The following is a 16,838-nucleotide window of genomic DNA, read 5'->3' as shown; positions in this document are numbered from 1 at the left end:
ATCATTTCAAAACTGCAGATACAATGCACTACAACCAAACAATAGATATCATGAGCACAGAGGAATAATGCTGGACAGAGTCAAAAGCATCCTCGACCATGACAACTTAAAAATTTGTCAATGTGGTTGAGCCACCTTGTAATAAGCATCTGCTGGTCACTCCTACCAAACAAGGATGTTAAGTGGCTAAGCAATACCAATCTGTGGAAGACGGATAAATAGATGATGCATGTGAATCAATGGAATATAGGGGGTTGTTTTTAGCTATTCCATTGTTCTAGAACAGAGCAACCTAGGCAACCAGTAACAATGTCTTTTGACCAAACCTTAATTTGGTATGACTTAATTCATCACCCATTTGCAAAGCATTTTGCTGTTCATAAACACCTTAATTGATATCCATTTTACAGACCAAAAGAAAAGCATTATTTGTGTGTTTCATTCTTTGAGAACACCACTACTAACGTGTTTGCTAATACTCCAGCCCATCAAATAATGTCCTTTTTGTTCTCAGACTCCCAACTTTGATATTAAATGCAATAAACACAATAGGATCCTTTCAAGCACATATGTGAAAAGTGAGAGACTTGTAGACAGAAGATGTGTAAGCTAAAATTATGCTCTCACAATACATAATGTGAGCCAATGATGTGGCACCTTAACAGTCAATTCTCTTTCTTGCTCTGCTCAAACAACAAACTAACACTGTACGCCCCCTTGCCCTCTTTATTGGCAGTGAGTCGGTTGGGTCCAAGCTGCACCAAGCAAAACTTGAGGGACCTTACATTCACAAAATTTAGTTTTGAACAAAAGAAGAATAATGCACATGAACAATCAAAAGGATCAGTAACAATTTTTGACTTGCCATCAAAGAATGCAATGGGTAGAAAGAAGATTATCGTACCTTGTCAATGAGTGCATAAGCCACACTCGGAAAATACTGAGCCAAGTAAACCACGAGTAGAATTGGCTGCCAGATTTAACAGAACAGATGGGATCTATAAAGAACACAGAAGAAAACTAGTAACCCAAATTATGCAATTGAGTAATTCGTTTATGATACTCACATGACATGAGACCCATGCTTCTCTTAATCCATGTGTAGCTGCTATAACTATAAGCTCAGCGCACCTTGAAACTTGCATCCGTCTCTATGATAAGCCAAGGATGGATGAAGGACGTTATAAGTTGTCTAAGGCTACATTACAGTAACATGTTTTCAGCAAGGACCACATAAAGTCCAGTTTCTTTAACCTACCTCCAATTTTGATTCAGATTTTGGTTTGGTATCTGAAACTTGACCAGATTCTGATGCAGATGTATCAATAGGACCAGGACAAACTACTGTCACCTTGATCCCTTGTTGCCCTACCTGTATGAAACCAATATTGCCTTTAATGCCCTATACTATACACTTCTTCGCCCTGCCATGAAATGCACAATGAAATTCGTGCAGAATTCTACCACTGAGTATATCTTGCATGCAGGTACAGGTATGCATATCATCCCTGTAGAAATTAGTGATCACCCATGTGTGTGTGATGATTAAGTTCAATGTTCAAATTGTCACCAGTAACATGCTAGCGTCAAGAGACCAGATAGAAAAAGAATCACAGAATGAACATGTATAACAAACATAAAGACCTGCAAACTGTTGGCCAATTAGCATATCCTAACCAATAAGGAGAGTTTGGGTTTTCCAATGAATAAAGTTGACAGACATTTCGAAGCTTGATGCATTAATATTTGAAAGAATAGAATACACACAAATTGCAGCTCTCAAACAACATTCTTACAAAGTTCTTTTACCATGCCTCAGTGCTGTTTGCTTGTTTCTACCCTCAAAAACTACGGATTTGTCATGTAGTTCACCTCAGCTCTGAGAGAGTGGAAGTAACCATTGACCGCATGCTTTGAGGCTGCATAGACAGCTTGCGCAGGTGAAGGTGTCTTGCCAGCAACACTACTGACCTGAAATTCACTTCGGCATAGACCCTTTAGTTCCAGGCTTATTCAGATTCATATGAGGTAAGTGAAGACAGCAAACCACCTCAAAATAGTAAATACCATCAGAAACAGGATTTGGTTACAAACCAACCACAGACTGCTTATAACCTTCTGTGTTGATGTCCAGCAAAAAACACCCAAATAGCAACTGCTTAATCTTATAGCGTTGCAAAGCTACAAACCCCTGGTACAACCTAGTTGATACACAGACAATTCTACTTATTTCAACTTGTGTGAGGGAAGAGACTCAAGTGTTACAAAAATCAACTGCGTTTCTCATTTGATGTCAAACTTTCAACAACATTCCCTCTTCAACTCTTTTTTTGCTAATATTTACCAAGTTCTATGCCTTTTTGATGAGCCAGTCATCATGTAGGGTTAAATCTCTCAGGGTTAGTTATTGATTTTATGAGCCAAATATATATAGAGTCCCATGGAAATCCTTTTTTGGGGGCCTAAGTTATTGATTTTGTCAAGTAAGCAATCCACTTTCTTGTTATAGTTTCTAATGAGCCACTAGTGTACGGTTGAACTTACATATAAAGTCCCGTGGAAGTCCTTTTTTTATTTGGCCACCAAGCATGATGTTCACTAATATGCACAGGTGTACCACGCATGGCAGACATATCTAAACCAGACAACTGGAATGTGGCAGCAAGTTATAGCCCTTAGCACCTTGCCTATCCAAACTTGCCTTTCTTGTAGATTTTGATGGATTTCGTGACCAGACAAGAAAAGGGTAATCGTGCTATTTTCACTAAGGTGGATAGATCCACAACATTGGGTTGGTGTAAGGGTGAGGGCCACATGTAAACTCGGGTGCTTGTGGAAGCTTAAGAATGATGTTTGTCGGAGCAGCTAACTGGATGTCATGGGTTGATGAGGGACTTTGAAGTTGGTGGTTTGGCGCTTTTGGGGTGCCTGAAGGAGAAGGTGCGGTGCTCTACCTAAGGGGGGTGCTTTCTCAACGTGTTGGTGCATTGTGCTTGTGCTAGTGGAATGGGGAGGTGGGTCTAACCGAAGGTGAGCCTGGGTGATATCCCACACTTGAGGACCCCATTTGTGCCAAGGGGGGTGCGGTGCCAGTGGCTTAGGGTGACAGGTCTAACCAGAGGTGAGTGTTACCTCCCTGGGTGTGTCCTGCCTTTGATGGGCTGACAAGTCCAATATGGGCACCACAAAATTGCAAGGCTCTTTGTCAAAAGGGGATCTTCAAGGTCATGGGTTTGCCCAAGAAGATCATGTCCAAGAGACATACAACGCTCACCAGCCAAGTTTGGAACCCCATTATCCAATAGCCTTGGCACACGATTGGTATTTTCCATAGCTTTCCACTCCCAAACAAGTGGGCAGACTCCATATTCCAATACAACCATGGTAACTATGCTACACCGTTGCTGTAAGGATCATTATGATGGGAAAAATACCTGCCATAGGTTGAGCATGTGATCAATGATACACTTATCACACGCGGAGATCATTTGATGAAGTAGGGGTCCAAATACCAATCAACAGAGCATTTTGGAGACTTTCAGACTCCAGAAAGAACTGTACAGAGGATCATGGACATGGATCCATTCATGAAACAAGTTTGTAAAACTGTTCATAAAGCACAACACCACCACCACCACAAGGCAGTTGATACGCATAGAGGATCAATTATGCTATCTGAAGTAACAAAGTAGTGGTTGAAGCAATTTAGCAGGAGTTTTCAGCAGAGTCAGATCCATGTAAATCTTGTATTGCTCTGAGGTTGAAGTGCAATGAGATATAAGCTGATCTCCTGCAATCTTCAATATACTAGTTGTGATAAAGCAACCAGCACTGCTTGGGCACAGTCTGCCCCTTGATTGTACAACAATCAAGGCTCACCTTGGGTCTTCAATCTCTTGCATCCGCACGACAATAATTGGTGAATGGGCTACCCCTTGGTTCAGTTGCAACCCTCTTAGCCTTGAGTTACAACACAGGTGTTGGGTCTTCAATAATTGGCAAGGATGCGAAATGGCTATGAAAAACCCTGATTTCTGCTGTAAATTAAGGTTTCAACAGCAATTTCTACAATTGCTCTTCACCTCAAATTGTAAATTGCTCTAAGAATGGCTGAGGGATGGTCAAAGGATGAGAGAGGATGATGTAGAGAGAGAAAAATCAGCTGAAAGAAGTATCTTTTGATCGGTAACTCTGATGGCGCCAACAGCTTTAAAAGAGGGGTAAAACCCTGATGCACCTGACGAGCCCTCCTCTTCTGCCACCGCCTCTCACTGAGGTGGAGAAGGAAACCAACTGTCCATCTTGTCTTGCTGCACAATCAGCTATCGCCTCTCTCAAAGCTCACCCAACAGCTCTTCCTTCCTCCCTTGGCCTTTGAATGCTAGAATGACCCTCAACCAGTCCCCCGAACAGCCCTCCTCCAATTTGCATGGGAAGTTTTCACAAGTGGCAAGTTGTTTTGCCACTTGGCAAGAATAATTTCCGGCTTTAATTAATTAATTTTCAGAATTTAATTTCTGAAAATAAATTCATTAGCAGTTTGACCTTGCCCAAGAACTCGCTAGTGCCCATCCACTTCCACAAGCTGCTGCTGTACGACCTGTTTCAGCCTGCATTTATTGCATCTAGCTAGTCATCAGCCTGCCACATCAGCATCTACTGCTGTGTTTTCAATATGTTCCAACCCCCCACCTCATTTAGACACTTTCCATGCTGCTGCCTTCTATTCGAGCTGTCCTAGACCTGTTTAACATTGACCCCAACTCTCTAGATCTGTGTTTGTTGCTGCTGTACACATTCAGAGGTTGTATGTTGTGTTTCAAGATCTATCAAAGTACGACACACTCTCCATCTCGTACCCTCTACCTCGGTCCTTTAGAGACACAAAAGTTCAAGGTTTGGTATTCACCTATGACCTTGCATAGTGTGTTTGCTGCATTGAGCATTGTATTTATTTATTCATCCATCTTTAGTGTTCATTGTCTTTGAGTTACCCTAACCCTACCACATTCTTTTATCAATTTCTCCTTTGTCATACGATTGTGTTTGTATGCTGTGTTCAAGTGCTTCTTTACATCACCAACATGTCTATTCCATGCCATCCACTTATCTAACTTCTCACATAACCATCCATACATCTGCATCAACCAAGGATGCATTTAGTGACAAGACTTGTTTCAACAAGTCTAACTTTGTGACTTGGTCGAATTTGATACCAAATGTCTTGGATTAACGAGGCCTGTGGGATCTCGTTCAAGGGTGGGAACCCCAACCTACCAATGGTTTTCATATGAGGTAGCTCACACTTGGAAGAGCTGATTTGCCATAGCCATTGTCGACCTCATGCAAGGTTTTATGCCAAGAAAGAACATGGAGCCACCAAGGGAGTGGCACAAATTGTGTCTCTGGCAGCCTGGCCCAATCAGAACCAATGAATCCCTACAATGTTTGTCTCTAATTTAAATACAATCCTAGCATGTAAGAACATGACAGAAAATTAATGATCCACATACTTCTTTGGAATGCTTTTTGGTGCATTACATCACTACTTGATGATGAAAGGAGGGTAAGATAAAGCGGCTTAGTCAAAGGCGACTTCCTACTACCAAACAGCAAATGTCCTCAACAAGTGGTGGAGTCTCGAGAGAAAGTGTGATGAAGAGTGTAAAAGAGAGAAGGATAGACTTGAACATGCCTTGCAAGATATCGACAGTATGCAAAAAGGCACAACATTTCAAGATTCATAAGTGTGAACGGGATTGAATGGCATGTGATGGGTGACATTGTGCACCACGATCCACTTGATGCCCACAGGGGAGGAGGGGAGGGGACCGATGGCAGCTCAAAGCTGTGGAGCAAGGACTCATCATGAACTTTCGCACTGGGCTTGAGATGGGCCTAAGGACTTGAATCCATGGAGTTAAGCTTTCAAAATAGAGGCATATGTTAACACAAAAATATCATGGATCATTGCCTAATTTACTCCATTCAAAACAGCCAAAAACTTTAAAAGCAATTATTTATTGAAAAGGCTTTATTTTGGACAATAGGACAAATGCACCAAAATCCCCTATGAAAGGGAATGTTGTGGGCATCCATCCTTATTCCAACACTCTTGCCTTTTCAATCATTACCACTACACCAGCCAACCAACATCAATCACCCTCCCCAGCTGCCAATGTCCCAATCCAGGAGCTGCCACCCTACTGTTCTTCTAGCCAGTCGTCATCATCCTTAGGCAGCCCTGCTGCTATGGATGACATCATAAGCTGCTCTAGAGGCTGCCCACCCTCTGGTAGCTGCATTTTGCTGCCCCTAGCCTGCCTCTACTACTGCCCAGCCCTGGCATCATCAACTGCCCCTATCACATGGATGATCTCCGTCCAAATCAGAAACGGTCCATGCAGGAAATATATCCTTTAGATCTATGGAATGACTGCGATAATGGACATGTGACCTGTAGATCTGTGGAATGACTGCATCTCATTATCATACCAAGCAATGATGATTATGTTAGCAGTCATGTTTGTCATGCCTTGTCATCTCCTGCCTGTGCGCCTCAGTCTGAGTCAGACGAGGACATTAGGAGCTCTGACATGTCTGTCATGTGTTATGATGGGGGAGGCTAGTCACTCTTGACTGGCTGTTTTAGGTTGTGTATTTCTTTTTGGCCTCTTTTAGTGGGCAGCCACTGGCTGCCCGGCCACTTTTTGGTCACTGTTGTGGGGCGCCCATTTTAGGGCACTTTTAGGGTTTGCGCCCATTTTAGGGTTAGGGTTAGGGTTAGGGTTTGTCCGTTGCCTATTTATTGGCAGCCCCCCTCCCCACTTGGTCAGTTGTCTTCTTGCAGATTCCGACACTCCTCCCCCGTGGTGGTGCTGCTATCGTCATCAGCCTGATCTGGTGCCCTCACTGACGCTGTGGGCTGCGTGCAAGGACTGATCAGTCCATTTCAGTGTATTCAGCATTCATTTCAGTCAGTGCAGATTTTCTTCCTTCATTCCCTGCTTTCTCTCTCTCCTCCTCTGTGTTCGTGTTCTTCTTCCGTTGCGCACTCTCACATGGTATCATCGCCAAACTGAGAGCACGGAGGTCTTCATCGACTGGAGAGACACCACATCTATCATCTGTTGCTGCCCCCCCTTCTCTCCAACAGCCAGGCGGCCCCTCCAGGTGGTCTATACATTTGCGTTTGCTGCAGCAGCCCCTTCCAGAGGCTGCCACGTCATCAACCAGCCCCTATCTACTTGTGTTTTCAGCTGGGCGGCCTTCTCTTCAGCTGGGCGACTCCACTACAGGCTGCGTTTTGCATCCAAGGTGGTCGTTTTCCCTCCCAGCGGCTCATCTCCAGCTGGCGCTTCTCTTCTTGGCTGCGTTTTGGTGCCTGGCAACTTTCCCTCCGGATTTTGTGCCCTACACAGCTGCGTTTTCACCTCCTGGTGATAGGCGACCTGATTTCCTGGAGTTTGGTGGTTCTTCTGGTGGTTGGTGACCCTTCTGGTGGTCATTCTTCGGCATCGGCACAGTTTTCTTTGGTGTTTGGTGTTTTGCAGATTGGAAGATGTCTTCTCATCAGTCTATAGGTTTTGATGACTCAGATGATGAGCTTTTGTCTCGACGCTCATCTGAACGGAGGCGTGATTTCTATCACAAGGACCGTCGTCCGGAGTCTATTCCTCTTTCCCGTCCCCCTTCTATTCATGTATCTCGGCGATCCCCTTCCAGTGGGCCGACGATGCAGCCTTTGGTACCCCCTGTACAGGTACCCGTACTTCCTCAGCTGCCCAAAGAGGACCGGTTGGATGGCTCCAACTTTTCTCTATGGTCCTGCAAGGTGGAGTGTATCTTGGACTCCTTCGATCTTTGGGAGCTTGTTTCTGTTCCTATTCCCCGGCCTAAGGTGGATCCCGCAGATGGGACATCTATGGATCGTGCAGCCTTATGGGATCGGCTTAATTCTAGAGCTAGATCTTTCCTCTTTCTGAGTTTGCAGGATTCTGTCCTTGTTCATGTTCACAGGTTGAAAAGTGCAGCAGACGTGTGGAGAAAGCTCGCGTCTCTCTATCAACAGAAGACGTTTGCCCACCGGATATCTCTCGAAAAGAAGTTGCAGATGCTCGCTATTGATGATAGTCCTTCCATGAAGGACCACATCAACAGATTACAGGATATGAGGGATGAGCTTGCATCCCTCGGTCGGACGATATCTTTTGAAGACATGGCTATGATTCTTTTGACTCAGCTGCCATCGCCTCGGTTTGATGTCTTCTACACCAGCCTTCTTACATCGAGGACCCGTGAGAAGCTTCTATGGGAGGAGCTATCCCCGCTTGTCTTGGAGCATGACGAGCAACTCAGAGAGGTCAGTGCTAGTGGATCCGACTCCACTAGAGCCTTTGTTGTAGGTTCGGGAGGACAGAAGAAGAAGAAGACGAAGTCAAAGGCTAAGAAGAAGGACAGTTCTTCAGGCTCTGACTCAAATTCAGAGAGACCGAAGCGCCCACACTGTGGGAAAGGGATACATCCCGAGGAGAAATGCTGGAAGAAGTACCCTCACCTTCGTCCGGGAGCGAAGGATGGATCTACATCGGAGCCTTCTTCTACCTCTACACCAGTTGTTACCCATGAGTCAGTATTCCTTCATATCCATGCTTTGGAGGAGGATCCTTCTTCCGTGGTTGCAGTGTCTTATGCGCAGCCTTGGTTAGTGGACAGTGGTGCTTCGAGTCATATGACTTCCCGAGGTGATTTGTTACAGGATCTCCGTCCATCAGAGGGTTCAATCACTGTTGGTGACATTTTATCGGTGCCTATTAGTGGTGTTGGCACATTGCCTTTGTTTACCGACCGACCTTCGAGCTCCTTTTCACATGCCCTACATGTTCCGGATTTGGGCCTTCCCCTCCTCTCAGTTTATGGTCTTACGAGGCTTGGCACACGAGTGATCTTCACCGAGCATGCCATTGTTATTGAGGATTCATCTACAGGTTGGCAGGAGCGCGAGCTTTACAGGCTCCATTTCCCTTCTTTGATACAGGGTCCTCCGAGGCAGTCTATTCCTACACCCGTTCCCGCTTGTGCACCTTCTATTCCACAGGTTTCTTCCCATCCCCCACCTTCTCCTCCGGTGGTTCCCTCGTACCTCCCATCCCTTTCAGAGGGGGACGATCTCGGTGATGCGGCTGTGGATTCCCTGGCCCCTAGTGTTTTAGAGGGGGATTCCCAGGATCGTGAGGAGCTCCTTCAGCGGCAGTCTACATCGACGGACTTCATCGACATTGGCATTCCTCTTGCCGCCCCAGGATCCGTTTCTCCCTTGGCCTTCAGCCACATCCAGGATCTGAGAGGGGGTGTTAGCAGTCATGTTTGTCATGCCTTGTCATCTCCTGCCTGTGAGCCTCAGTCTGAGTCAGACGAGGACATTAGGAGCTTTGACATGTCTGTCATGTGTTATGATGGGGGAGGCTAGTCACTCTTGACTGGCTGTTTTAGGTTGTGTATTTCTTTTTAGCCTCTTTTAGTGGGCAGCCACTGGCTGCCCGGCCACTTTTTGGTCACTGTTGTGGGGCGCCCATTTTAGGGCACTTTTAGGGTTTGCGCCCATTTTAGGGTTAGGGTTAGGGTTTGTCCGTTGCCTATTTATTGGCAGCCCCCCTCCCCACTTGGTCAGTTGTCTTTTTGCAGATTCCGACACTCCTTCTCCCCCGTGGTGGTGCTGCCATCGTCATCAGCCTGATCTGGTGCCCTCACTGACGCTGTGGGCTGCGTGCAGGGACTGATCAGTCCATTTCAGTGTATTCAGCATTCATTTCAGTCAGTGCAGATTTTCTTCCTTCATTCCCTGCTTTCTCTCTCTCCTCCTCTGTGTTCGTGTTCTTCTTCCGTTGCGCACTCTCACAGATTACCCCACCATCATTAGTCATATTCTAAATTCAATGCGGTTCTTATATTTTAGAAACACAACTTGATTTGAACCCATGACAGTTGCTCTAGAGTTGTTAAGCCATTTCTGTTAATGGTTCACACATAAATGAAATAAAAGAGTTAAAATCAACCATTTACCTGATTCACAATACAAACTAAATAAAATTTTAATGGGGTAAAGGATGCAATATACCAAAACAATATGGCCGTGATTCCTCTTAAGCATAGAAGGAACAAGTAACTGAGTGAGTCGAATTGTCCCCAATACATTGACTTCAAATGTAGTCTGTCAGTATGAAACGTTTCGTAAAGAAACTTCAATAGATACGAAAAGGTCTTTTGCATTTTGCAGTTAACATTGGGTGCTTTTTGAACTGCATGCAAGTGTCATCTTCAAGCTTCAACTTTGCTTCTAACATAGTTACTTTTGAATTAACCATACCTTTAAGAACTCATCACTTGCCTCGAGGGCTGCCATTTTCTGGGGGGACAAAAAGAAGCCAAGCAGTGGGTCAAAATATTGAATTCCAACTGGTCACCACAACTACACAACTGGAAAAACTACAAATCAGTTTACAGGGCGTGTGTTTGCAGCATTGTGCACAATGTAATCAACTCCAGCCCCATCAAAAGATGCTTCTGCCAGTTTGACTGCTTGTTTAAGCTCTTCAGCACCAGCAGCAAGATCCAGTGGCAGTACTACTACTCCATCAGGTGCATGAAGGCCTACAGATCACTAGTTCCAGATCAAGTTATCTATTTCTACGTAAACAGAAGATGACTAGCATTGATGTATCACGGAAATGACCATGTCCTAAAATACTACCCAAAAGTGAAGCTTTAACTCGGTGTAGCTCTTCAGGCCTTCGAGAAGAAAGAATAAGTTTGGCCCCAAGTCTTGCAAACTCCTTTGCTAGAGCCTCTCCTGGAATAAAGTCCATACATTTTACAGATCAAATCAACATCTGGGAACATCCCTGTGCGCTATATGCCTACAGGCATCAAATAGAGAAAACAAAGCTACAATATACCTTGCAAAGATATGCAGCAAATAGCAATGTTTTTTCACATGACTTCAACACACGATAGAGAGACATTGTCCCGTATGCAGCAAAAAAATTTACTAAATCAGAGAAATTAGCAATTCACAGGCCACCTCCAAGTGCATGGCATTTGCCAAAATTTGGATACTCAATCGACACCCTCATATACCCCAGATCTGACCATTGTGAAGATAGAACCATTCTATCTAGAATCAACAACTTCTATGTAAAGACGAGGTCAATTGGTAAGGGAGGTTACCTAAACTATTGAGGAAACACTTTTGAGTAATGTACACTCAACCATCCTCTTCTTGAAAGACAAACACTAGGTTTTACACAGGGCAAAAGAAATGAAAGCAAGTTGAAATAAATTGCACATTTCAGTATGCTTGTTGGCAGTAGCTTTTTGTAAGTAGCAATGAAGTGTCACTACCAGTGCGAAAAATCACTCTCCTCCAAGATCCTCATATTAGCAAAAACTTGGACACTCAATCGACAGCCCATCTACCCAGACCTTACCATCCCACAGATGGAGCCACTCGATCTGGAGTTGGCCAGATCTATGTGGAAATAGGTCAATTGACAAGCAAGATCACCTTAACTAAAGAGAAAATGCTTTTAGTGATGTATACTTAGCAGTCCTCTCATTGAAAAATCAAACACTAGGTGAACCACACAAAACAAAAGGAACCAAGACAACCTGAAGGCTGCAATAAATCATGCATTTGAATATGATTGTTAGCAGTGAGTTTTTGTATGCATCAGTCAAGTGTCAATACAATATCAGCATCAATACAAGTGGGACAAATAGCACATCTCCATAAATATGTGGCATTTTCTAGAATTTGGAGCCTCAATTGCAACCTCATGTATAGATCCAACCATCAAACTCTACCTAGAATCAACCACTTCTACATAGACATCAGTAAATTGACAAGTGAGGTTACCTTAGGTAACAAGAAAACGCTTTCAAGTTATGAACATTCATCAACCAATGATCTATGTTGCTCAAAGTTGTAAGGCCCCCAAGGTCTTAAGTTGTATGTTAAAGGATGTGTGCAGATAGACCATAATGCCGAGACCAGAGCACAGAATCCACAGAGCAGCCAGGGACGTGTAGTGTTGAGCCTGGGGACTAATAGCCCACAAAGAGGTACACTAAATGAAGTGAGAGCGAAAAAGTGTAGTCTCATAAATGAAAAAGTAGCGTAGCCTCATAAATGAAAAAGCGTGGTCACGTAGGAAAAAGGAAGCATAGCCTCGTAGAAAAAAATATGACAAAAAGAGGGGTTGAAGGAAAAAAGAGCCAAAAAAAAGGATAAAGAAAATATGGCCTTAAGCTAAACGTGTAAAAACATATAGCTGTGACAAAAATCAACCTGAGAGAAGGAGGCCCCTAAAACAAATAATACATGAAGGAACACAAATTGATACTGCACAAAACTATGAAGTCATGGAACAACAAAATAGGGATTCGACATTTGAAAATTTGTTAAATGTGATCCCACCTCAACGCTGCCGGCAGGAATAGCCCCTGAGAAGTTAAATTTAGGGTCTTGTGAAACGTGACACAACATATTTACAACAGACATGTAGGAACCAGTGGTATAGGACGATGCCATGAGATGCTTACACATGGCAAGCTAAGGACTATGCCGATTCATGTTGTTCTGCCTTTGTTGGTATGATGAGATGAAAGCTTGGAAGGGCTAAGGGAAGGCAGGGGAGGAGAAAGGAGGGAGCGGAAGGGCGTGGGGTACATGGTGGCATGGGTGGCGAGGTGGTAGGTGGGCTTCCAACGGCAGGCAGCAAGGCCACATGCAAGGGAGAGCGCAACCTCGAGAGTGGCCACCAAGTCAGGGTGAGCGGAGTCCATGAACCCAACAGCCACTGCCTGGCCCACCGTGTGCTTAATGCCAGACAAGACATTGTCCTGGAAGGCCCTAGGGGTCATCTTGGCACACACCACGCTCATAGGGCCTACCAGGATCAGGATCCCCACATCGATCTCACTCATGTACAAGAACCCGCGGTCGAACCGCATCACCGCGTGATCGTGCACCAGCGCGAAGATGAAGCCTCCAGCGCGTCAGCGTGGCTGTGGACCGCTGCGATGGTGGGCATGGGCAGCTGCAGGGAGGCCCCTAGGAGCTCTCCAAACTTGCGGCTAACATCCTCCTGCAAAGGGTACGACAAATCCGTGCCATTGGAGAAGAACTTGCCTTCATTGGTTGTGATGAAGGCAGAGGGCAAGCGTTGCCGCTACAGGTGTGAAGAGGCCCCAAAATCTTCTAGAATAAGGGGGCTATGCAGGCTAGTATCACATCTGCCAGCAGCGGATTGAACCTATGCTCCCCATCCCCCGTCAGCATTGAGAGGCACACCTCCCCTTTCCTCTCTAACCACCATAGCTCCCCCATCCCGCTCTCTCATCAGTTTCTTTTTGCTTTCCTTGCTTGTTAATAAAAGCATAGATCGATGTGCTTTCTTTTCTCACATATGACGTCTGAACGTTCAAAGACGTGGCTTCTCATCATGATTCAAGAGTCCCATAAAGAGGGGTTGAAGAAAAAAAGGAGAAAAAAGATAAAGAAAATATGGTCTTGGGCTGAACGTGTAATGAGGTCTATATGACCAATGGTAAAAATGAGATTTATAAGGATCTAGTCTGCGGGTTAGACGGAGCAATTAAGTTGGTTATGACTTGCACATACTATACCGAGTTTCAGGGTGTGGGAGTTATTAAAGACCCCTATTTTGGGCCAAGGGTCGTAGAGGTGCCTCCTAGCTAGGGGCTTCTAGGAACCCCCCTAGCAGTCTTTGGAGCCTTGGTAAAGAAAAAATTTTCTAGAATATTGCTTAGCAAACTACCAAAGGTAAATTATATGGTATGATGGTCAAACTAGCCTACCAACTTCGTAGGCTATAAAACAGAGGGGATCTCAGAACCATGGTCATCCATTTGCCCAGTCAAAGTTCGTCCAGCAAGCTTTAAGCTTCTCACCTACAATAGGTCAGATTGCCATGGTTGCACAAGGCTGGGCGACAAAGGCATCATTGCATCACTCTGTTTGGCTGGACAGAAGCATTGTTGAATCACTCTATTTGCAAATAGAGAAATCTCAATTCTCTAATTTACTACATACTTTTTTCTCTTTGCTCGGATTCTGTTCATTGTGCCATGTAATTTTACATGTAGGTCTGATATCTAAATCTCCTTTAGCTAGTGTACAGATTAGAGAAGAGTACATGCATTGCCAAAACAGAATAATAGAGTTAAGTGAATTAGGATTTGAGCTGATCACGCTTGATCTAGTGTAGTGAAAACACAGATCCCAATGGGTCTGACAGAAAACTGCCCATTAAAAGTCACGTTGCACAGAAGCGCAAGAGAAGGGATTTGAGCTGATCATGCTTGATCTAGTGAAGTGAAAACACAGATCCCAACCGATCTAACAGAAAATCACCCATTCAATGTCATATTGCATAGAAGAGCAAGAGAAGTTTTGTTACCACTCTCATTACTTGTTGTAACTCTCATTTATGTTTTTTCACTTCTCTTGTTTTTTCACTTCACTAGTTTTGTAGCACTCTCATTACTTGTTATAACAAGAAGCTGGTAACTGCACTACTGCATTCAGCCATGTCACCAAACAACATAAAATGATCCCTATGGAGGGCCACTGGCACAATCACAAGGGATCCTTCCCAGATTCAGAAAATACTGGATTACGTCAGCTTCTAAAGACAATAGATCCCACTTCTCTCTGGCTTACAAGTAGTAAGAAAGGATTGGGTACTTCCTCAGTATCATCTTTGAGGGATCCACTTGCTGAGATAGATTATGGCCTGCTTCCTGTGCTGCACCTTTCATCAAACGTCCAGTAGAGAAGATGTACATCTTATGTATCACTGGGACTTGATTTCACATGCCATGATTGGGGCACTCTAGGTGATCATGGTTTACTATTTTCCAAACAAAGTGGGATGTTCTTGACATTCGCAATTAATTACTTAAAAGGATATTGCATCTATGATTTTGGCAAACTTCTTTTGCAGCCATTCTGACCAGATATTCTTCACCTTGCCCAAGTTTCCTTAGGAGATGCATATCGTGAACAATAATTTCATTTGGCAACGCCACACTAGTAGCCAGACTTGGGTAAAGGATTTGGGAGTTGCAAGATTTGAAAAACTAGTTGTCAAGTTGGCTAGCAATTTTAGGAGGAACTGTGGCCGGTATAGTCCCCAGCTCCATGAATTCAAGGTATTTCTTCTTCTATCCCTTTCCTGACAGAGGTTCTGGCTTGAAGTGCACAAGGACACAGTTCAGCATGTTTAAATCCATCCGTTGAGGCTGCCCACTTGCGAGAACAGAAGCCCTTTCCTTTTGATACATACATGTGGATGAGCAGTTGGATGTGGAGCTTTGGAGTGACACTACTATTTAATAACAGAGTAACGTGGGCAAACTTTAAACCCATGGCTGCAGATCTGCAGATAGATCAACACAAATTCTCTCATTTCTGAGCTGAAGACTTGCTGAAAATCCACACCAACAAGAGGTGCTTCACCTCCTGCGCCCCTGATCAGTCACCTGCTGCTGGCTTCCAGTGGGTTGAAAGTAGCAGTTCTCAAAGCTACCACAGCTGTCAAAACTGGTATTGTCCTCTCTTCTGATCCATCCATGGCCCCTTTACTTCTTACTGCTCAGCCTCCTTACCTCAGCCACAGCCTTAAGAATCATTGGGATGGAAATGCAGGATACAACAAAGTAACAAAGCATGCAACGAGTACTGCCAAGCTTTTGTTGTCGTATGGACACCATTTCACATATATGTACCACTTCATCTCTTGTACATAAACCTGCCACTCGCGCAATACCATTTCACATGGTATTGCACATACATGTACCACTTCATGTCTTGTACATTAAACTACCGCTTGTGTAGTAAATCCGAAATACATATTATCATTGCATATGTTTCCAAATATGTGCAGTCTAAACAAGCCAATTCTAAAACAAAGCTAATCTTCTGACGAACTTCTTCCGTAAAAGTTACATAATCAGCAACATACGCAGCACTTGATTCTGCAAATGATTGGCAAGCTTACCAATGCCTTGACTGGCTCCAGTAATCCAAACTACCTGCACCAATAATGGTGATTATTTAACTAATGCGACCGAATTGGAATCCAAAATGACTCAGACAATGAACTGATTCGGCAAACGAAGATTAGATAGAGCAAACCAAGCAATACAAACAACCTAAAACATATGGAGATGGTTACATACAGAAGCGATTACCTTGTTTTCAACAGCACTGCGTCGTGCAGGGCCTTGCCTGAGCAAAGTGAGATCGCCTGGAGACAGAAATCAGCCGAAAGAGTGAGAAGAAGTACCTCAAGCTTGGACAGACATCTCAAAAGAATTGCCGTTTAAATGGAGGTGGAGGAGGACAGATTGAAGCTCACCATCTGCCGTTGCAAACCTGTAGATGAGCCAGGCTAAGGATCCCACACCTACACACAAACACAACAGCATGAAGATGGCCATGTGCAGCCTGAAGAGTAGCTCAGGATTTCACATTGAAGGGTGATTTTAGGACGGTAATCTAGGCCAGTGGCTTTTGGAAGGGTGGTACAAGGAAACTTTCCTTTTATAGGGAACTAGGCGCTCCGCGCCTAGACTCGCCCCCACGCAAAGGCGGGTGCGATTTTTTGGGGGGTACCGGGTGCTGGACGCGTGGCACCTGCCCCCACGTTCTCTTTCTTTTTTGTGGGGGAGGTGGGGGGCTATCACGTGGCACCCGCCCCCCACCTCTCCTTAACTAATAGTATAGATAGTAATAACTTTCACGGTGAAGGGTA

General features: G+C 44.4%; 1 protein-coding gene and 1 pseudogene across 2 annotated transcripts; both read right to left on the bottom strand.

Annotated features, from left to right (window-relative positions):
* Positions 1 to 357: 357 nt before the first annotated feature.
* Positions 358 to 16,606, bottom strand: LOC148014494 (NAD(P)-binding Rossmann-fold superfamily protein). 2 transcript variants are annotated; one of them, XM_087667426.1, is made up of 12 exons: positions 16,443 to 16,606; positions 16,276 to 16,331; positions 16,047 to 16,116; positions 10,751 to 10,849; positions 10,502 to 10,650; positions 10,367 to 10,405; positions 10,118 to 10,210; positions 1,873 to 1,971; positions 1,259 to 1,372; positions 1,068 to 1,151; positions 905 to 970; positions 358 to 755 (listed from the first exon to the last, which is right to left on the bottom strand). In XM_087667426.1, the coding sequence occupies exons 1-12, from the start codon at positions 16,522 to 16,524 to the stop codon at positions 666 to 668; spliced, it is 1,041 nt and encodes a 346-aa protein (XP_087523552.1). In that variant the 5' UTR covers positions 16,525 to 16,606; the 3' UTR covers positions 358 to 665. The 2 variants fall into 2 exon arrangements, with proteins under 2 accessions (XP_087523552.1, XP_087523553.1); XM_087667427.1 differs by having other exon boundaries at positions 16,083 to 16,116; positions 16,443 to 16,605.
* On the bottom strand, positions 12,628 to 13,387 carry LOC148014495 (enoyl-CoA delta isomerase 3-like; annotated as a pseudogene).
* Positions 16,607 to 16,838: the final 232 nt, after the last annotated feature.

Source organism: Lygodium microphyllum, chromosome 25 (assembly GCF_053477565.2).
Source record: "Lygodium microphyllum isolate KBCC chromosome 25, Lygodium_microphyllum_v1.1.10, whole genome shotgun sequence".
Classification (NCBI taxonomy): Eukaryota; Viridiplantae; Streptophyta; class Polypodiopsida; order Schizaeales; family Lygodiaceae; genus Lygodium; species Lygodium microphyllum.
Note: the sequence above shows the minus strand (reverse complement) of the source record. Positions and strands in the feature narration are given on the sequence as shown.